The sequence below is a fragment of the Schistocerca gregaria genome, chromosome 8 (assembly GCF_023897955.1).
Source record: "Schistocerca gregaria isolate iqSchGreg1 chromosome 8, iqSchGreg1.2, whole genome shotgun sequence".
In the NCBI taxonomy this organism is placed as follows: Eukaryota; Metazoa; Arthropoda; class Insecta; order Orthoptera; family Acrididae; genus Schistocerca; species Schistocerca gregaria.
The window spans coordinates 420,231,817-420,255,627 of NC_064927.1; the positions used below are offsets into that span (position 1 = coordinate 420,231,817).

Sequence of the window (23,811 nt, forward strand, 5' to 3'; positions counted from 1 at the left end):
CCCATATTTGAAACAATCCGAACTTGTGCTCCATCTCTAATGACCTCATTGTTGATGGGATGTTGAGCCCTGATCTTTCTTTTTATTTACAAAACATGTTTTAGCACTGGTGTAGCATCACCAGTAGTATTTCTGTTATTAGGTCCGGTAATTCATGGTAAAACTTTCAGCTTTTGTGAGTTAAAATTTATATGTTATTGGCATGATTCTCTAAACTGTTATGGCATTATTTGGAACATTGAACATGTACTAGGCTATTAACGTACACATAGGTGCAGCAATCACCTGCAGACAAGATTATATTTTTATTGTGGGTTCTGTACAGAAAGTGTTCCTAAAAAAAAAAAGGTTGTTTTTACTTCTATAGCTAAAGATGCATATGCCTTACTATTATCTATGTTGCAACTGTGGTGACATTTGTATTTCGCCGCAAAGCAACAACCAGAGAAGTAAGAGCAGTGTGTTATGGTGTCAAGGAACTTGTACTTTTGGTGAAGAGCTTTTGTTGTTCATTCCTTTGTTGTTTAGTTGTTACTATGCGTTAAAGAAAGTACCATACTAGATTATCTCATTCTGGTTATTCTGACTAATTGTGACAACCTAAGTGGTGACCCAGACATGATTTGTCGCAAACGAATATTTTGTTTTTTTGGCTTCTTCTTTTTTCCTTTTCTTTTTTTTGACCTTCTGTAGTTGCACACATACAATTTGAATAGGCTAATTGCCATATTTAGCAACTGTAATAAAAGATTTCTATTACAGTTGCTAAAAAATGGCAGTTTACCTATTCAACCTATATATTTTTTCTCCAAGAGAATGAATGAATGATGCACTGCACAAACAACTACAATAGTAGACAAAGTGGAACTTATTCGTCAAGCTGAAAGTTCGATGAATCATATGTGGCATGTCAAGCTTCTGCCATTGTGGATTGACTACCCAACAACTGGGTTTATGCATGTTGAGCATCTCTTCCAACAGCATGGCGTACTTACAAACAAAAATAAGTGCATCATCATGATGAGACATTTAGAAGGCACCGTGATAGAGGAAATATATGATGTCCTATTGCAGCATTGACACAGCATCCAAGGAGGCACTTGTGCAATGTTATATGTTGTTGTATGCAAGTTGACTGTGAACATTCACAAAACAATAGTCACATATCAAAGTTTGTTGCTATGACAGCTAGTGGAGAAGGCAGATGTCATAGTGAATAGCCTGATGGAAGTTTCCCATCCTCCACAGTCAGAAACAAAAGTAATAATGATCAAGGAAGAGGCACAAAATTGACACAAGCCTTCAGCAAGTCATGCGGACAGCATACAGAGGAGCCGATGCAAAAACAAAGAGTAGAACAGTTGGAGGAACAAATTACACTCGTGAATCTAAAATTATTGGAATACCAGTACAAGGTACAATGCCATTATGAGCACACACTCAAGAAGCGGACCATGCATAAGAAAGATGAGCAACGCATATCTGAGATGGCTATGGATCAATATTGTTGGTATCAAAGGCATTTTGGGGAAGTCGCAGATTACTGTACTTCAAACTGCAGTTCCCCAAACGCCATGGGCGTATATTAAATGATGCCAATGTCAGACACCAGCAGCTTGGGCGTCCACAGAAGAAGGTGCAAAGACTGTTGACAAATGCAGCATTGACGCAGGGGTAAATCAGACATTATTTGTAAACGACAACATTCCCAGCAAGAATTTTTTGGTGGATTCTGGTTCTGATGTGGATGTCTGTCTAAAAGGACTAAATGTCAGGCCTATCATATTGACGCAGTATGGACACACAACAGTAAATTAGACGGCCATCAAAACCTGTGGAGAATAGAGATAGACACTGGACTTCAGCTTTTCATTCAAGCCCATGTGGACATTCTTTGTTGCAAATGTCACTGACCCCCTACTTTGTCACTTTTTGACCTGTTGCCAGATCTAGTCAACAGGTGGTTAATTATGAGTACATTGAATCGCAGTTCAGATCCAGCAAACATGTTGACACAATACGATGTCTGACGGATTGAGGGCTTTTTGCATACTGCAGCATATGCGGATGAGCACTTTGATGGGATAATACAAGAGTTCCCATCACTCGCCTGCAAATTCACTACCAAGAGGGGATTCAGACTGTCAGCAAGGCACTACATCTGCATGATGCCAGACCAGCCCATTTCAGATAGTCCAAGGAGACATCCACCAGACAAATTAATGGTGGCACAGGCCGGGTTTGAAGAGCTCCGAAAGCAGATGGAAAGTATGTAGATCAGACAGGCCTTGAATATCTCCCTTACACATGATGGGAAGGAAAGATGGAGCATAACGAATGTGCAGATACTATAGAGCACTCAGTATGTGGACAATACCTGGCTCTTGCCTGGTGCAAAACATAACAGACTTTAACAGTGCTGTAGCCCAAGATCAGTTGTTTAGCATAGTTGACTGTACAAAGGCCTATTTGCAAATTCTGATATCAGCTGGTGATATACCAAAAATCAAAGTAAAAAAACGTTTCAGGCTTGTTCAGTACAAATTTTTCCCTTTTGGGTTGAGAAACACTGCACAAACATGGCAGCATTCTATACACAAAGTATTAAAGGGACTGCCATTTTTCTACTGTTACACGGATGATATTTTCACGTTTGCGTCAACAGCCAAAGAACATGTGTGCCCTTTGTGGCAGCTTTTTCAGCCTCTGCAAGAATTTGGCATAATAGTTAATCCTGATCTGATGAGTGTGTATTCAGAAATGAGAAGTGCACTTCCTAGGGTACGTCACCTCTTCTGCCGGAATGGCACTGCTGCCAGTATGGGTCAAGGCAGTAAAGAATATGCCCCTACCGACAACTTATAAGGAATTACATCAATTTTTAGGGATGGTAAAATTCTATTGATGACACCTTCTGAGGCTGGCAAGATAGCAGAAACTGTTTACCATGTTGCTTGCAGGCAAACACATGGCTGGCATTGGAAAGTATCTTGCTTGCCGGCAAGTGAAGTTGCATTTCTCACAATCGGGCATTGTATGGCGCAAGTGGCACAATTGGCTCATCCACGAATTAACACTCCATTGGCCATCATGGTGGATGGAAGTCAAAGTATCATAGGAGCTGTGTTGCAGCAAAAGATGGAATGCAGGTGGCAAACACTCGTCTTTTATTCACATAGCCTCACACTGCAACAAAAAGAATGGTTTGCCATTGATCGGAAATTGGCAATCTATATGCCCATTGAACACTTTCAACCATCAGTAGAAAGCAGACATTTTACGATCTCCGCAGTTTACAAACCATTAATGTCCTCCTTCCAACATGCCACAGATCATGACTCACCACAACAGTTCAGACAAGCACAATATACGAGGGCTGTTTTTTTTTTCAACCTCCGATCGTCCATCTAAACAAGTAAGAGGTAGGGAGGGGCCGGACCTGAGCATCATGCGATTGCACAGCTCCCCCACCACAACCTCTGCCATTTTCAGTTTCAGTGTGTCAGTCGTAGCCGAGCTACGTCCGTGTACACATGGCTGTTACGCTCTATGCTCCCACCAAATGTGAGTTACGAAGTGTAATCAGTTTTCTGCAAGCAGAAGAATGTAGTGCTGCGGAAATCCATCGCAGAATGAGCAACGTGTATGGCAACAACGTTATGAGTGATGGTAGTGTTCGGGAATGGTGTCGAAAATTTAAAGAAGTACGAACAGACGTCCATGATGAAGGTGGACAAGGTCGCAAGTGTCGCCACTGTAGGCCTCGTTGAGCGTGTTGATCAGGCGGTGAGATGCAAATGAAGGTTTACAGTTAGCGAACTGTCTGATGAATTTCCAGACATTTCAAGTTCTGCTTTGTACACGATTGTGACTCAAGACCTCTCGTACAACCGATTTGCGCCTTTCCAGCAAGGATTGTAGTGTATTGTCTATCTTGGATTTGTGCTAGTCTACAAGCAGTACCTTGCGTGGAGAGCAGAGAGATGATACAGTTCTAAATTACTTGTGCACCAGGGAACGTACATCTACAGAAGGACTGGAGAATTTGAGCATGCTCATGGCTCGAGTGCTGTCGCAGCAAAGTTTGTCGATAAGCTTTTACACCAATTACGCTGTTACCAACACCATTTATCAGATTTTCCCACATACACATGGCTATTGTTATCTGATTAGTCATAGATCAGGTCTTGATGTGCCAGAGGCTACTTCTGTACCAGACATCTCAGGGGAGACATGAGAATGCTGGGGAAGCTCATAAGCCTGCCAACAGTTCAGACCTCAACACCAGAATTAACATATGGCAGCTCAGCACATACATGAGATGTTTGCGTGCAAACTCACCAGTCAGTCACAGATAAAGATGGATTTTCATTCCCAAGGGCATACATACTGCATCACAAACCAATCTCTGAGATGATACAGTTCGCCTGCCATTACACCAACCATATACTGGGACTACAAGGTACTTTCGAGGGACACAAACACTTCAAATTGACCAGGACAGTCAACACGAAAAGTCTCTGTAGACCAATTGAAGCTGTCGTATCTAGCATGGAGGAACTGCCACAACACCGATTCATCAATTCTACACTGACACAAGACAATCTGACAGCACCGAGTGACGCAGAGGGTTTCGCATTGACTCCAGAAGTGTTACCATGCCAGAGCCTCTTTGGGCTGTTGTTACAAGGGTTGGACACCAAATCAAGCACCAGTACCCCAACATCATTCCTGGGGCACTAGCTTCGAAAAATATGGGGGGGGGGGGGGGGGGGGAGGGTGATCAGCTGGTGTGGCGACATTGGTATTTCACCACAAAGTAGCTATCAAAGAAGTGATAGTAGTACATTACAGTGTCAAGGAACTTGTACATTTGATGAACAGCTTTTGTTGTTTATTCCTTGGTTTTTCAGTTGTTACTGGTTGCGTAAATACAGTAGCGTACTAGATTCTCATTTCTCGTTATTCTGGCTAATTGTAATTGGAAGACAGTAATCACCAAACTTTTTTAAATTGTTTACTGCTCTTCTTACAGAACTCTCCTTTTGTTCCTTTGAACAAATATTTTACGCAAACACAAGTATTTTTTGCCTTCTGTTTCATTCTGTTTTCTTAGTGCTGCTCGCAGTTTCAAGATGTATATGCCGAAGGATAACTGGGAAATCTGGGGAAAACCTGGGAATTTTTTAGTATTCTGGGAACTTTTGTATTGTTTTAGTTTTCAGTTAATTTTTTGTACTTTTGACTGGTAAGAACAGACTCTCTAACAAAAAATTTTACTTTAGCCCACTACAAATGAGAAAATAACACCAAAATAAAACTTTAGTTCCAAAGAGGATGCGCCATTTATAACAACAAAGTACAGTGGACAAACAAGTGTCTGCTGACAGCAAAATGTGTCAAAGGCATTAGGATGAAGACTGTGCAGCCACTTTGAAAAATTTCGGGCCCAGAAGACCAACCATTTATGCCATTATTTAAAATTTTATTGCCACATTTGTGTTTGATAAACTGAGGTGACAAAAGTCATGGTATACCTCCTAATATCATATGGGATTCCCTTTTGCCTGGCATAGTGCAGCAGCTCGATGTGTTGTGGACTCAACAAGTTGTTGCAAGTGCCATGCAGAAATATTGAGCTATGTTACCTCTGTAGCTGTCCATAAATGTGAAAGTGTTGCCAGTGCAGGATGTTGTGCAGGAACCGACCTCTCGATTATGTCCCATAAATGTTCAATGGGATTCATGTCGGGTCATCTGGGTGGCCACACCATTTGCTCGACCTGTCCAGAATGTTCTTCAAACCATTCACAAACAGTTGTGGCCTGGTGACATATCATCAGCTGCAAATGGTTCCAAGTAGCCGAACACAACCATTTCCTGTCAATGATTGGTTCCGTACCATGTAAACACAGCCCACACTATCGACACCATTATGGAACCAGCACCAGCTTGCACAGTGCATTGTTGAAAAATTGGATCCATGGCTTTGTGGGCATCTGTGCCACACTCGAACCCTGCCGTCAGCTCTCACCAATGGAAATCAGGACTCATCTGACCATATCACAGCTTTCCATTCTTCTAGGGTCCCTACCGATATGGTCATGAGCCCGGAAGAGGTGCTGCAGAGAATGTTGTGCTGATAGCAAAGCCACTTGCATCGGTTGTATGCTGCCATAGCCCATTAGCACTGAATTCCACCACACTATTCTAACTGATATGTTTGTCATACGTCCCACATTGATTTCTGTAGTTATTTCATGCAGTGTTACTTGTCTGTTAGCACTGACAATTCTACACAAATGCCACTGCTCTCAGTCGTTAAGCGAAGGCCTTTGGTTACTACATTGTCCATTGTGTGAGGCAATCCCTGAAATTTGGTGTCCTCGGTGCACTCTTGACTCTGTGGATCTTGGAACATTGAGTTATGTAAAGATTTCCAAAATGGAGTGTCCCATGTGTCCAGCTCCAAGTACCATTCTCTGTTCAAAGTCTGTTGGTTTCTATCATGTGGCCATAATCACTTTGGAAACTTTTTCACATGAATTACCTGAGTAAAAATGACAGGTTGCCGGCATTTTGGTCCAACTGTCAGAGATGGCGGACATGTGTGCATGAAGTGTGCATGAGGTGTGCATGCTTGTGTGAATATGTGTGTGTGGGGGGGGGGGGGGGGGGTGTTTTCTCTTTTTCTGATCAAGGGTGTGGCCGAAAGCTAATGTGTAAGTGTCTTTTGGTCATACCTGTCTGCAGCTTAATATGTCATCTCTACAGTAAGTAGCAGCCTATCTTTTTCCTTCATTGTTACTAAGATCTCAAATTTTAGTAATGAGAGTTTATTGGCTTCTGGAAGTATTTAAATGTTATTCTCCATGTACTAAAATAATTTAATGGATTTGGTGAGCAACAATCTGCGTCTGTTTGCTGACTGTTCCGTAGTGTACAGGAAAGTGTTAGTGTTGAGTTACTGTAGGGCGATTGTTCATGTAATGTTGGAACACAGTATTAGTGACGTGCTGCAAGGTAGTCATTTCTATTAAATATCTAGGTGTAACATTCAAAGTAACATGAAATGGACACAGCTTTTTATATGCCCGATCAATCAGCAACACTAGATGAACTAAAAACCTAATTATAGTTGTGGTAAACTAGGTGACACAGGACATCTTGCATTTTTGTGGAATGTATTCAGCTATCTTGTGATTATTAACTGTGCAGTTCTTGGAGAATGCATTTAAAATATATAAACTTTCATGTGAATAGTCAAATTTAAGTAATGTATTCTTATACACTATGTGATCAAAAGTATCCGGACACATGGCTGAAAATGACTTAAAAGTTCGTGGCGCCCTCCATCGGTACTGCTGGAATTCACTATGGTGTTGGTCCACCATTCACCTTGTTGATAGCTTCCACTCTCACAGGCAAACATTCAATCAGTTGCTGGAAGGTTTCTTGGGAAGTGGCAGCCTATTCTTCACGGAGTGCTGCACTTAGGAGTGGTATCGATGTCAGTTGGTGAGGCCTGGCACGGAGTCGGCATTCCAAAACATCCCAAAGGTGTTCTATAGGATTCAGGTCAGGACTCTGTGCAAGCTAGTCCATTACAGGGATGTTGTTGTCATGTAACTACTCTGCCACAGGCTATGCATTATGATCAGGTGCTCGATTGTGTTGAAAGATGCAGTTGCCATCCCCAAATTGCTCTTCAACAGTGAGAAATAAGAGGGTGCTTAAAACATCATTGTAGGCCTGTGCTGTGATAGTGCCACACAAAACAACAAGGGTGGCAAACCCCCTCCATGAAAAACACTACCACACCGCAACACTACCGCCTCCAAATTTTACTGTTGGCACTACACGCACTGGCAGATAACGTTCACGGGCACGCGCCATACCCACATGTTGCCATCGGATCGCCACATCGTGCACCATGATTCGTTACTCCACACAGTGTTTTTGTACTGTACAGTTGTCCAATGCTTATGCTCCTTACACAAAACGAGGCATTGTTTGGCATTTACTGGGCTGAGGTCACTGATATGGAGTACCTGCCAGTAGGTGGCAGCACAATGCAGCTAATATGAAAAACATATGTTTTGGGGGGTGTCCAGATACTTTTGATCACATAGTGTATTAATGTTTGTAAAAAGATGAAGTATTTTCAATCACCTAGTAGATATTAAGTTTTTATTTTTGTTTCATCATCATTTTCTAATGCAGTTGTAGTGTGGCTAATGAAGTCTGTCATTCCTTAGTTCGACATACGTTGTGTATGTACATAGTGTTAGCCATTCACAATGCTTCTTTAGTCAGTTCACTACATTTTAGCCTAATTTCTCCTTCATTTCCCTTTGTGGGTGCTTCTTACAAGATGCAAAACATGAATTGCATCTCTCTTTTTGACTGTGTAACCTACTCGATCTGCCTTCTTGCATTGTACTTGAATTTGGCATGTTCCTTTCTTTCATATCAAATGAATTAAAACATATTAATATGCTATGATCGGAAATAATGATAGTCCAAACCTAACCAGCAATGTATCACATGTAAACTGTCTGTATCAGAAAGCTGTAGTTGTAACTGGGCAGGGGTGTATGGATCTAGTGTGCAGCAGATCTACCTTCTTGGTTCTGCATCTTTGAAGTCCCACTGCAGCATCCACACCTTTCAGACTTATCTGATTCTGAAAATGAATGTGCTACAAAAATAATTATCTGGGGAAGTTGTTACACCTGTAAATCACAGATAATTCTGGTAAAATAGGTGTTCTTACTACACTGCCAGCATAGTTTAGTAGATGCTGCCACTTTCTCAATGTTAAAGTCTGCAACTTTGTCAGTGCTCAGAAATTCTTATCATCATTAGTGGCCTATACGTCCTAACAGAAGATTCAAGTAGCATCACACAGGCATTTTCTTTGGCGACTCAGAAGTGCAGTGGGAGAGTCCACATGTCGCCAAGGTATGGTGGGGCAAGTGTATACCACCCTAAAAGAGTGGTTCATCAGAGGCACCTGTCTACATGCTCAATTTCCCGCTAATTTATTGAGATGGGCTCTGCCATAGAACTTCATCCTTGCAGAGTTTCTTCCGTCTGCTGCAGGACAATATCGTTTATCACATGGCCCCTTCGTGTTGTGCCTAGAATGTTTTGTAAGCACCGTAGATGGAAGGTGTTGAACTTCTGCTCTTGCTTGTCATACAGCGCCCTGGTTTCAGCATGAGACTGCTGAGCACATGCCCTATAGTTGAGCATTTTTTATGGTCACCATAAGGTGTTTGGTGTCCCATACTCTTGTGTGGAGCTTTTTGAAAGTTTTCACTGCTTTGCACGTGTTTGCATTTATTTCATAGTCTGGAGAAAGATCTTCAGACACCGAGGTAGCAGAATTGGTCAACTTCATTTAACAAGGAGCCTTCTAATCTTATGGCAGGCATATTGTGTGTTCTTGCACCATAATCACTGTCTTCTTTATAGTCACAAACATGGGAAAGAGCTTGCATGCAGCAGCAGATTTGTCCCTAAGCCTTTGAAGGTTGTCTTGAATACGCACTATGAATGCTGCATTGCCAGTGGATAAAAGGTTACTTATAAATAAGTCTTCATGATAGCGCTTGGATCTGAGCAACGAGATGCTGCCAAGTTCACCATCAGACCTGGTATGTAGATGGATGTCCAGGTTTGTTTCGCCGAAAGCAACTTAGAGGAGTAATTGGAAGAATTTGCCAAACAAGGTAGGGGCGAGTGCACAGCCTTGACAAACCCCTCTTTGCATAAGAAAAGGATCTGATGTGCTATCTCCAATATTACAGCACCCTCCATATTATTGTGAAAAGCCCTGATTATCTTCAAGAGTTTTGGAGGACACCCTGCCTTCAATAGTAAATATTCAGTCCCTCCCTACTGACTGTGTCAAATCCCTTATTTAGCTCGATAAAAACAATGAACAGTGGGACCTTATGTTCGTGGCATTTTTCCTGAATTCACCAGTGTGTGTGAAGACCATACTAGTAGTAGATTGGTGTGGCTGAAACCCCACATTGAAAATCTGGGTACACATGCTTGGCAAGCTCCTCCATTCTGCCCAGCATCACATGGACAAATGCTATTCCAAATGATTTTGAGCAGTGAAATTTCATGGTAGTGATTGCAATCACCATGATTGCCTTTATCTTTGTATAGAGCAGAGTCCTCTTGGGTAACATAGACCTCCATTCGGATCTCCAGGCGGGGACTACTAAAGAGGATGTCGTTATCAGGAGAAAGAAAACTGGCATTCTACGGATCGGAGCGTGGAATGTCAGATCCCTTAATTGGGCAGGTAGGTTAGAAAATTTAAAAAGGGAAATGGATAGATTAAAGTTCGATATATTGGGAATTAGTGAAGTTCGGTAGCAGGAGGAACAAGACTTCGGGCAGGTGATTACAGGGGTATAAATACAAACTCAAATAGGGGTAATGCAGGAGTAGGTTTAATAATGAATAAAAAAAATTGGAGAACGGGTAAGCTACTACAAACAGCATAGTGAACGCATTATTATGGCCAAGATAGACACGAAGCCCACACCTGCTACAATAGTACAAGTTTATATGCTAACTAGCTCTGCAGATGATGAAGAAATTGATGAAATGTGTGATGAGATAAAAGAAATTATTCAGATAGTGAAGGGAGACGAAAATTTAATACTCACGGGTGACTGGAATTCGAGAGTAGGAAAAGGGAGAGAAGGAAACGTAGTAGGTGAATATGGATTGGGGGAAAGAAATGGAAGAGGAAGCTGCCTGGCAGAATTTTGCACAGACCACAACTTAATCATAGCTAACACTTGGTTCAAGAATCTTCAAAGAAGGTTGTGTACATGGAAGAAGCCTGGAGATACTGACATGTTTGAGATAGGTTATATAATGGTAAGACAGAGATTTAGGAACCAGGTTTTAAATTGTAAGACATTTCGAGGGGCAGATGTGGACTCTGACCACAATCTATTGGTTATGAACTGTAGATTAAAACTGAAGAAACTGCAAAAAGGTGGGAATTTGAGGAGATGGGACCTGAATAGACTGAACCAGAGGTTGTACAGAGTTTCAGGGAGAGTGTAAGGGAACAGATGGCAAGAATGGGGGAAAGAAATACAGTAGAAGAAGAATGGGTAGCTTTGAGGGATGAAGTAGTGAAGGCAGCAGAGGATCAAGTAGGTAAAAAGATGAGGGCTAGTAGAAATCCTTGGGTAACAGAAGAAATATTGAATTTAATTGATGAAAGGAGAAATTATAAAAATGCATTAAATGAAACAGGAAAAAAGGAATACCAACGACACAAAAATGAGATCGACAGGAAGGCTAAGCGGGGGTGTCTAGAGGATAAGTGTAAGGATGTAAAGGCTTATCTCACTAGTGGTAAGATAGATACTGCCTACAGGAAAATTAGAGAGACCTTTGTAGAAAAGAGAACCATTTGTATGAATATCAAGAGCTCAGATGGAAACCCAGTTCTAAGCAAAGAAGGGAAAGCAGAAACGTGGAAGGAGTATATAGAGGGTCTATACAGGGGCGATGTACTTGAGGACAATATTATGGAAATGGAAGAGGATGTAGATGAAGATGAAATGGGAGATATGATACTGTCTGAAGAGTTTGACAGAGCACTGAAAGACCCGAGTCGAAACAAGGCCCCGGGAGAAGACAACATTCCATTAGAACTACGGACGGCCTTGGGAGACCCAGTCATGACAAAAAACTACCATCTGGTGAGCAAGATAGACGAGACAGGCGAAATACCCTCAGACTTTAAGAAGAATATAATAATTCAATCCCAAAGAAAGCAGGTGTTGACAGATGTGAAAATTACCGAACTATCAGTTTAATAAGTCACAGCTGCAAAATACTAACATGAATTCTTTATGGACGAATGGAAAAACTGATAGAAGCCGACCTCGGCGAAGATCAGTTTGGATTCTGTAGAAATATTGGAATATGTGAGGCAATACTGACCTTACGACTTACATTAGAAGAAAGATTAAGGAAAGGCAAACCTCTGTTTCTAGCATTTTTAGACTTAGAGAAAGCTTTTGACAGTGTTGACTGGAATACTCTTTTTCAAATTCTGAAGGTGGCAGGGGTAAAATACAGGGAGCAAAAGGCTATTTACAATTTGTACAGAAACCATTTCCTTGAAAAGTTTGGCTATGTCTCCTTCGTATGTTGTTGTTTTTAACATCAGGCAGGATTCCAGGTTCTTGTCAATAATGTGGTTTGTCAGTTTACTTTTTATGATGTTCATGATTGAAAATGATTGTTCATATGAGTTTGTGTAGCTGAAAAGTGACAGAACAGCAAATGCTAGTTTTTTTTAACAGATGGAGTGAGTTTGTAACACTTTTTCAGGTGTTAAAAATTACCAAGTCTTCCTCCTCTAGGTCTATCAGAGCAGACCATTTGTACCATGAACTAATATCACATTTTTGTCTCTCTAACTGTGTCAAACCAGCATTAATACACTCAGATTTGGAGCTCAATTATTCCTTGCTGTTTAGCTCTAGCAGTTGCATTTCAAAAGTGCCAGTTTCAGTATCAAGGGGAGCACTGAGTGGATTTTTAACAAAGGCTAACGACCCTTTGTTTTTGCTGAACTCCTGAAACCTCTGCAGGAAAGTGTCTCTCATGTTTAAGTTATTTTCTTGCCGATATTTCAGAATACTTGGGAAATGAATTGCCAGAGACACAATTAATTTTCAAATTAAGTTATGTCTTCTAACTCTGAAAAGACTGTTTTTCACTCCCTTGTAGTTTATGATTCAGCTCATTTAGATGAGCTGTAATGTCTACCCTAAAACAGAATTTTTGGATCCAATGCGCTTGTGTTAATACAGGATAGTCAATTCCCTTTTCTAGGAGAATATTTTAAGTTCTGGTAATAGGAAGTGAAACACTAAAATGTATCCTCTTGTAAATCAACATACCTTCCATTATTGTGTTGACCATCTGAATGACTAGGTCCATAACACTGCCAGTTCCTTCCGGGAATGTCTGGGCACAAGCCACTTATTGACAAATGATGCAATGATAAACTAATGTCTCGTGGCTTATTCCTTCCTTGAAAAGAGAAGCAAATCATTTTCTCTCTCCCGTATACTTTTTGACCCGTCTGTTGCAATTGAAACAATTTTATCAAAGTTCAAGCATACAATGACAGTATTTGCAGTATCCTCACGCATGTTTGACCTTTGAGTAGCAGCAATCCTAAAAATACATGTTTGACCTTTGAGTAGCAGCAATCCTAAAAGCTATTATTTAGGATCCACAGGTGAAATAAACTACACATAAAGTGAAATTTTTCCTTGTACTTACAATTATGGAACAGCTCTTTGGATGCACTTAAAAAACAACTTCTTATGTATTCACTGCCTGTGTATGGTTTTCCTCTCTTACCAATCTCTTGACTTATAACAAAGTTGCAAGATTAGTATTCTTGAAAGATTGTGCTCAGTTATTAAATATCGAACTTGATTTTTCTTTATTCATTTGAAGTCCCTGAACAGCTTTTTCTTATATCACTAGCGGAGTATTTACTCCCAAACTACACGTTTGGTTGTTAAGTGCCTCTCCAAATGTGATTCTTCTTATGTGCCAGTTTTTCTTAACAAATGAGACAGGTTGGAAGACCATTTGAGTTTTATATGATGATCACCTATCCAACCGCTATCCAAGCCCGACAGTGCTCAAGTTTGGTGGTCTAACGGTAACCGGTGCTACCACTGTGGCAAGGCTGACGGGTCATCTCTGCCTTAATGACTTGTATTATCTCTGTCAGTAGTGCTCCACTCTGCGACAATGATAGAGACTGTTTAATTTTGTCACACATGAATTGAGATCGATCAGGTGAATTAACACTTCAATATGTCATGAACCACTACTGTGATCACATTGCAGTTTTCACTACAATTATTCAAATTAACTACTCTGTACTTCTAGACGTGCTTATACTTGCTCAGTTCTTTCTTTAATTATTTTAATTTATCCAATTGTGAACAAAGTGTACCATGAGCGTGGCTAGTGGATGGACACACCTCTGCCACACATCAACTGCATTGCACAAAGAAGGCAGAATCTATTTGTGCTGTGCCACGTTGCTCTGTAAAGCAATACATTTACATCTACATCCATACTCTGCAAAACCCTGTGAAGTACATGGCAGAGGGTACTTTCAGCTGTCCCATTAATTAGAGCTTTTTCCCCGCTCCATTCATGTGTTTAGTGCTGAAAGAGTTATTGCTTAAACTCCTCTAGGCATGTTGTAATTAATCTAATCTTATTTTCAGAATCCATATGGGAGCGATACATTGAGGGATATAGTGCATTCTTTGACTCATCACTTAATACTGGTCCTGATTAGGCTTTCACAGGATAGTTTGTACCTACATTCAACCATTTACCAGTTCAGTTATTTGAGTGTCTCTGTGACGCTCTCCCATTTGTCAAATAAACCTGTGACCATTTATATTGAGAATTCCCCCCCCCCCCCTACTCCTCTCCCACTCCCCCACCATTTTCACTATTTTACGGTGGCTTACATGAGGATTTTGTAAGCAGTCTTCTTTGTATACTAACTGCATTTCTGTAGTATTCTACCAATGAATTAAAGTCTTCCACATTCTTTACATATGGCAGAGCCTATGTGATCATTCCATTGTAGGCATAGAAAACTATATTTTTTCACTTACTGCTGCTGTTATTGAATAAATTACTTAGCATTCAAATTATTTTCGTTGTTAAGATAATAAGTACAAAACAGTCAGTTTCAAATACCTGAAAATTGGCTTCATTGTTAAATGAACTTACTTTTTGACGTTGGCAAGCAGTAGCTGACACATACAACTTGTAATTCTAAAATTAGGTTATTATTATTATTATTATTATTATTATTATTATTATTATTATTCACAAATGGGTGAGGTACAATCAGTCAGTGTCGCTTTTGATGGTTGGCTTTCCTTTGTGTCCAATTTTGTTTCATCCTTTCAGAATGAAGTATCTTTCATCAGACCAAGGTGTTTCAGTCTGTTTTCTAATTTCCCACTTACCAAATTTCCGATCACATATATTTTGTCTGAATGTCTATCTGTCTCTAATGTCTGCCTGAGTTATACTGGCTACGTTACAATCCTCCTTAATTACAGGAATCCATTTAATTGGCTCAGTTTTGGCCTTTCTTCTGTTTTCATAGAATTCTACTATTTGTTTTGTCAACCTAGTGGGTGCCATTCTTTTAATGTGCCCGTGAAATTTAAGTCTTTGTTATCTCATGTCACCTTGTATACCTGTGTATTCTTCTGTTTCCTTATTACTTTTCAGCCTATAAGTTTCTCCACTAGTAATTTTGGGGCCTTATATTTTCCTAATAATCTTTCTTTCTTTCTTTCTTTCAAATTTCTTCAATATCCCACTTTCTATTTAAAATTAAAGTTTACACTCCACAAAGATATTCAGGTTTGAATACAGTGCTGTAATGCCCAAGTTTATTGAATTTAAAAAGTTAATTTTATATTATAAATATCTTGTGTTAATATTAACGCAGTTGCCATTTTTTGATAGCGAACTGTGTTTGCAGCTTTTTCCAGTCCATTTTCTTGTACGATTTCTCCTAAGTATTTAAATTAAGAAACCCTTTTCATTTTTCCATATTACATGTTCAAAAACATTGGTGCTTGTTTGTTTCATGTCATATATTCTGGGTTTGTTTTGGTTTATTATTATTATTATTATTATTATTATTATTATTATTATTATTAAATTTGTAGCCCTACTTTTTCTGTGACGTCTTTAAGAATTTCAATTTGATTTTGAGCTGTGGTACTATCAGTAGTTAAAATTGCCAGATCATCTGTTAAGGTGAGGCTGTCTACTCTAATATCTCTTCTAACTAACTTGATTGATTGAACTATATTTTGACTCGACTTTTGCTCTCACCATTCTGTAATTGCCTTTTCCATAGCACAGTTAAACTGTAATGGGGAGTGTCCCTCTCTCTGTCTAGCACCATTCTTTATAACAAATCGTTCAGAAATTTCCCCCATGAATTTAACTTCAGAGCTAGTTTTGCTTAACGTTTCTGTAATCAGTGCTATAGTTTTAATATCTAGTCCTTGTTCCTCTAAAATTTGGAGAAGAGATAAATGATCAACTAAGTCGTAGGCTCTTCTAAAATCCACAAGTGTATGTACAATATTGTTACTAGAAGTCGTTTGGCACCTAAGGATTAGTTTTAAATTCAGAACAAATTCTTAACAGTATCTGATTGGTCTAAAGCCTGCTTGGTATTCAGCAGTTTTAGGTTCTAACTGTGCTTGGATTCGATCAAGTAAACACTGTGAGTGAATTTTGTATGTAATCGGGAGAGAGAGATTCCTTCGTAATTATTAACATCGGTTCTATCCCCTTTCTTATGCAATGGATTAATTTGGCTAGTTTTCCAGTCCTCACATATTTTCTCAGTTTGCCAGATAATGTCTTATTAGTTGAGTAATCTCTGTTATAGCGTTAGGACCAGCAGATTTTAGTAGTTCTGCATTTATGCCATCTTCTCCAGATTCTTTATTGTTTTAAGTCTCTTAATTTGTTTAGTCATTTCAATTTTGTCAGTTTCTTTAGAGTTAGGTTTGGGGTTATTAGTTTGCTGTACTCGGAATTTATTCACTGGTTCTGGACAGTTTAGCAGGTTTTCAAAAAATTTTAAACAATTAATTAATTAATACTAAAATCAAACTGGGAATTCCAGTCTGAGCTGCCGAAAATGGCAGTCTTGTTTGCATGAAATTTGCTTGCTTGTGTGTATGACTGGTGCGTGTTTCTCTTTTGCCGACGAAGGCTGTGGCAAAAAGCGTTATGCAAGTGTCTTTCAATTGTACCTGTCTGCAACTTAACGTGTCTTCTTCAGAGTAAGTAGCAGTCTGTCTTTCCCTACGTTGTTGAGATTCCTGCCTGGAGTTGCCATTATTTAAAATCAACATAGCTTTTATAAATTGTTTTTTCATCGCCATACAATGTATAATAACCATCGTTTTACCAACTTTGTGTTTTGTCCCTATAGCCAACATATTCGTCCTGAGAGAATCAGCAGGTGTATTCAGATTTAAAATAATTCTCATTTTTTTCAGGTTCAGTTGCACATTTTAATTACATGTTTACAATTTCAATTAAAATGAGCAACTAGACTGAAACATAAATTATATGTGTTCTTTTTTTTCCATCAGAAAAAATATTCCCCTTTGTCTTGGTTTTGATAATCATCCTACTTGCAGATAAAAGAGGCAGACAAGCCTGCAGAAGCAGAGCCTGAGAGTGACAGTGATGTATCCAGTGTAGCATTTGATCAGATTCCGGTTTATCGGAAAATGCTAGAGTATATGAAACCTGGAGAGACAGTTGCCAAGTCACTGAGAAGATTGGGTAAGTGAAGCTCCGAAACATAGGTTTGTAAGAATGAAGACAAGTTTATTTAAATGTAATTTGTATTATTCTGGAGTTTATGTTATGAGGTAGTATAACTTAGCCAATTACTGTGAACTTCAAAGGAGTCTAGATCAAAACCATGAACTGTTTAGTGTGTTGGTATATTTTGCCGATTTCTTGTGCACATTAGCAACAGTTAACAATAGCAGTTTGTGTGCTTAATGTAAGAAAGCATTTTTTTTAAGATAATACGCAAGAAATATAAGCTTTTTACCATATTTGTGTGTGTGTGCAGTGTTAAGTATTGTGATGAACCATTGAATTTTGAAAGTTATTTTATGTACAAAATTTTTAAGGTAAGGTCTAATCAAACAATGGAAAATCCAGGATTGAATGTAACAATATTACAAAAAGGATATTTGCTACTCACCATATAGTGGAGAGGCTGAGTCTCAGATAGGCACAACAAAGTTTCAGGAAGTGAGCTTTCGTCCAACTAGGCCACACACACACACACACACACACACACACACACACACACACACACACACACACACAGTCTCTGGCTGTTAAAGTCAGACTGTGAGCAGCAGTGCATGATAGGAGAGGCAACGGGGTGATGGAGTAAGGAGGAAGCTGTGGTGGTGGTGAGTGTGGGGGGGGGGGGGGGGGGGGAGCACAGTAAAGTGCTGTTTGTGGGAGCATACAGGTGGGGAGAGGAAGGGCAGCTAGGTGCAGTTGGGATGGGGGTTAGCAGAAAAGGACAGAAGTAAAAAGACTGCGGGTGCATTGGGTGACTTTGTAGTGCTGGAAAGAGAGCAAGGAAGGGGCTAGACGGGTAAAGATAACGACTAATGAAGGTTGAGGCCAGGAGGGTTACAGGAACATAGGATATATATTGCAGGGAGACTTCCCACCTGTACAATTCAGAAAAGCTGGTGTTGGTTGGAAGAATCAAAATGACATGGAAATGAAGAAAGTTGTGTTGGGCAGCGTGCTCAGCCACATGGTGGTCCAATTGTTCCTTGGCCACAGTCTATCAGAGGCCATTCTTGTGGACAGACAGCTTGTTGGTTGTCATGCCCCCATAAAATGCAACACATTGGTTGGAGATTAGGCTATAGATCATATAACTGGTTCCACGGGTGCCTTGCCTTTGATGTGATAGTTGGTTGTGATTGGACTCTTGTAGATGGTGGTGGTGGTGGGAGGTGTATGGGATAGGTCTTGCATCCAGGTCTATTACAGGGATATGAGCTCTGCTGCAAGGGGTTGGGACCAGGAGTTGTGTAGAGATGGGCAAGGATATTGTGTAGGTCTGATGGGCAGCAAATATCGCTGTGGGAGGGGTGGGAAAAGTAGTGGGTATGATGCTCTTCATATGAGGGCACAACGAGAGGGTGTTGAAACCCCGATGGAGAATGTGATTCAGTTGCCCCAGTTGTGGGTGGGAATGAGTCATGAGGGGATTGCTTCTCTGTGGCTCGACAGTAGTAATTTGGTAGGTGGTGGGTGGCTGGAGAGATAAGGCATGGGAGATCTGTTTCTGTACAAGGTTGGGAGGGTTATTACAGTCTGTGAAGGCCTCACTGATGCCCTTGGTATGTTTTGAGAGGAACTGCTTGTCACTGCAGATGCAACACCCACAAGTGGATAGGCTGTATGGAAGAGACTTCTTGGTACGGAATGGGTGGCAGGTGTCAAAGTGGATGCATTCCTGGGGGTTGGTAGGTTTGATATGGACAGAGATACTGATTTGACCATCTTTGAGATGGAGTTAAGTATCGAGGATGGTGGCTTGTTTGGTTGAGTAGGACCAAGTGAATGGGGGAATGTGGATTGGATGTTCTCACCCTCGATCCAGATCATGAAGATGTCATTAATGAATCTTAGTCAGAGTACGGGTTTGGAGTTATGGGTGTTTAGGAAGGATTCCTCCAGATGACCCAGGAATAAATTGGCATAGGATGGTGTAATACGAGTGCCCATAGATGTACCCCGGATTTGTTGATAGGTAATGCCTTCAAAGGAGAGGTAATTGTGGGTGAGAATATAGTTGGTAACGGTGATTAGGGAGGAAATTGTTGGTTTGGATTCCACCGGGTGTTTGAAAGGCAGTGTTCAATAGCAGTAAGGCGATGATTATTAGGTATGTCAGTGTAAAAAGAGGTGCCATCAATAGTGACAAGCGGAGCATCCTATGTTAAAGGAACAGGAACTGTGAATAATCAGTTGAAAAAATGATTGAAGGTAGATTGCGGCTCATAGGCTTAAGGTGTTGGTCTACAAGAGCAGAGATTCTCTCTGTGGGGGCACAGTAACCAGCCACAAATGGGGTGTCCTGGGTGGTTGGGTTTCAGGACTTTAGGAAGCTTGTAGAAGGCTACAGTGCAGGCAGTGGTTGGAGTGAGGAGAGAGATGGTCACCGGGGAGAGGTTTTGGGATGAGCGTAAGGATTTGAGGAGAGACTGGAGATCCTGCTTGACCTCTGTAATGGGGTCAGTGTGGCAGGGTTTGTAAGTGGATGAATCTGACAGCTGGTGGAGTCCTTCTGCCAGGTAAGCCTTGTGGTTCAAAACAACAGTTGTGGAATTTTGTCAGAAGATAGCATTAAAAGGTTGGGATCAGTTTAAGTGGTGGATTGCAGTTCTTTCTGCAAATATAAGGCTAGTTTGCATGTTGAGAGATTTGGGGAATGATTCTGAGACTGAGGCAAGGTTCGAGGTTAAGAAATTCTGGAAAGTTAACAGGGGAAGATTTGGGGACAGTGGGAGCGGATCACGGTTGGATGAAGGAGTGAACTGAGTCAGGCACGGGTCAACACTGGTCCTTGGTTGAGTCTGATCGGTAGGGTTGGTGGTGAAAAAGTGTTTCCACTTTTGGGACCGGGAGGAGGAGAGAAGGCCTTTAACAAGTCCTGCATGATGGAATTTGGAAGTGGGGCAAAAAGAGGACTTTGGAAAGGAGTGACACATCTACTAAGGTCTACATTTTACAGTAGTTTGTATCAAATTGTGTGTTCACCAAACGAGGGAGATATGATGTTCATTTTCTGAAACTACTGCCTTCAACAGAATGGTCTCCTGTGATTCAGTAGGCTTTCTACATATTGGATGAAGAAAGAAAAGACTTGTAAAGGGCAGAGTCAATCTGTACGAACATTGTGATACATATTCAGTGTTATTTTTGGTTAAGTGTTGACAGTAGCATGTGAATTAATGTGGTAAGGCAGTAAAAGCAGCTATGGACCATCCAGTGTGATTTCACTCACTCTGTCCACTCAGTATTTTAAAATGTGGTTTATAATAGGTTCCTGGAGTAACAGCTGTAGGTAGAGAGTTTGCAATGATTGTCAAGTTGACATCTTGGTTCAGGATATGTATGGTCTCGTGTATTTACTTTCGCTACCGTGTCACCTCTTACTGAGGAGAGCAACCAGCTATCTGTTAAGGCTGGATAGGTTAATGTGTGTTCGTGATTTACACTAGCTTATATATTTTGTGTTTGAGGTGGGTCGCACACTATTACATATTTGCTCGCAGCTGTCTCTGAAAATGAAACTGATTCCGCAAGTGACCATGTATGGGAAACAAACTGGAGTGAGACTAGTTTATCAATTTAAATAATGATTTGAATGACTGCAATACATGAAGATCAATGATAATAGAGTCATGCATAATCATGGCCCCTATCAGTGCAGATGACACTGTATTCTGGTTGTATGTAAAGGCTGTTGGTGGCACCAAAGTTAATATCCAGTCCCAAGCTAATCAGACAGGAACTGCAATTGAGAGTAGGAAAGCAGAAGGTGAAATGTTAATTTTGTTTTCAAATGTTTTTTTTACAAAGGAAAACACAGGGGAATTGTCCCAGTTTAATATTCCTGCCACTGCAAATATGAGTGAAATAACTATTACTGCCAGTGGTATTGAGAAAAAACTGAAGTCATTAAAATTGAACATAGCTCCAGGGCCCAGTGGAATCCCTGTCAGATTCTATACTTAATTTGCAGCTGAGTTAGCCCTTCTTCTGACTATAATCTTTCATAGATCCCTCGAACAAAAAATTGTGCCCATTTCTTGGATGAAAGCACAAGTCACACCCATCTACAAGAAGATAGTAGAAGTGATCCATAAACCTAATGTCCAGTATCCTTGACATTGATTTGTTGTAGAATCTTAGAACATATTCTGATCTCAAACATAATGAGGTATCTCGAACAGAATGACCTCCTCCATAACAACCAGCTTGGATTCTGTAAGTACTGATCATGTGGAACCCAACTCTCACTTTACTCCCATACTGAAAGCTTTTGATCAAGGCAGTCAGGTAGATGCAGTATTTCTTCATTTCTGAAAAGTATTTGACTCATTACCACACCTACGCATATTGTCGAAACTACGATCAGACGGGATATGAAATGAAATTTGTGTCTGGATTGAGAATTTTTTGGTAGGAAGGAGACAGCATGTTATCTGGGACCAAGAGTCATTGTCAGACATTGAAGTAACTTTGGGTGTGCCCCTTGGGAGTGCGTTACGACCCTTGCTGTTCATGTTATTTATTGATGACCTTGCGTACAATATTCGTAATAGCATCAAACTTTTTGCAGATGGTGCAGTTATCGATAATGAACCACTGTCTGAAAGAGACTGCGTAAATTTTCAGTCACATCCTGATATTTCAAAGAGGTGCAAAGATTGGCAGTGTGCTGTAAATGTGTAGAAATTGTGCACTTAACAAGGAAAAAACATAGTATCCTATGACTATAATATCAGTGAGTCACATGAATACTTGGATGTACCACTTTGTAGGGATTTGAAAGGGAATGATCACATAGGTTCAGTTGTGGATGAATCGTGTGGTAGACTTCGGTTTGTTAGTTGAATATGCAGGAAGTGCGATCAGCCTCCAAAGGAGATTGCTTACAAATTATTCAGGTGACCCATTCTAGATTATATCTCAACTATATGGAACCCCTACCAGAGAGGACTAGCAGAAGATATTGAACACATACAGATAAGGGGAGCATGAATGCTCACAGATTTATTTGACCTGTGTGTGTGTGTGTGTGTGTCACAGAGATGCTGGAGAAACTGAAGTGGCTGACTCTTGAGAAGGTCTACTAACAAAGTTTCAAGAACCAGCTTTAAATGACGACTCGAGGAATATACTGCAACTGGGTACAATACCCTCTGCCATGCACTTCACGGTGGTTTGCTGAGTTTAGATGTAGATATAGGAGAGGAGCCAGTGCCAGTGGAGCAGTTTCAGTTGTGAATGGTCTTGTGTGATGGTTCAGATGCAGTTGAGACAGCTGACTATAGTTAGCCAGTGTGCAAAAGGTTGTATTAAAGATTACATCAGCATGACAAGTAGTTTGAAAACTATAAAATTTCAAAATAGCAATATCAAGCAGAGTAACAGAGCTGTTGTGAAGCCTGGGTATTGATTTCTGTCACAGCCTCGTGACATAAAAAAGACAATAATTCAGACAAACTGCAGTACTGCATAATGCATGCATCTGAAGTGAACAGTAATAGCTCAAATAATTACCATGAAAAATTTCCATTAGTCACCTCTTCATGCTTATCTGCCATTTTACTCCCCGACTTGAACATTAAAAGCACTTTTAGAACAAAATGAGATTTTCCTTTTGTAGAAGAATCATTAACATATTTTCGAGATACAAATAAATTTATTGTATTCCGCACAACTATACATTTACTTGATATTTGATTTTTACCTACAGTGAGTAGCTATCCTTTTGAAAGTGCTGCTTTTTTTTCCTTTCCTTGATCCATATGACTACTTGTTGTGTGTAATATGTGAATCCTGAATATGTCTTTGCAGGGGTGAATTAATGAAGTTTTGTGGATGGGGGCAGTTGCTTAGAAGAGAAAGAAGACGCAGGGGTCCTCCCCTTAAATGTCTATGAAAAAACTACTGTTTTAAGCTGTTTTGATACTTTAAAACATAAAACATTTGCAAAAATGTGTTTTATTGTAGAGAAAAAAAGTTTTACAACCCAATTGAGTAACTTCTTTTATATAATTGTTAACACACAGCAAACTCTTTAGATATGCTCCTGAATTCTGGGCAAGCAGGCTAACAATAGTAGCAATGACAACATTGGGGGCAAACGTGATAGCGTCCTTAGAGAAATGCCAAGCATGTGCTGCTGTGGCAGGTGGGGAAGCCTTGCTGGTATTTGGCACTCTCAATTCGAACAGGAAGGGGAGCACAAGTCACTGGTACATTCTCTCAGGCACACAAAGTAATGCGGCTTGGGGAGTACCGAATTGAATGACTAAATCCACTGACCAAGACCATTTGATTTTCAATTTAGCTTCAACTCTT

At 40.2% G+C, this 23,811-nt stretch overlaps 1 protein-coding gene across 1 annotated transcript in view; it reads left to right on the top strand.

The window, feature by feature from the left end:
• The window catches only part of LOC126284571 (CD2 antigen cytoplasmic tail-binding protein 2 homolog), an 88,504-nt gene that overhangs the window by 27,688 nt on the left and 37,005 nt on the right, over positions 1-23,811 (top strand). The window contains exon 4 of the mRNA XM_049983589.1: positions 17,301-17,448. Coding sequence (XP_049839546.1) covers positions 17,301-17,448 — 148 coding nt within the window. The remainder of the gene's footprint in view (positions 1-17,300; positions 17,449-23,811) is intronic.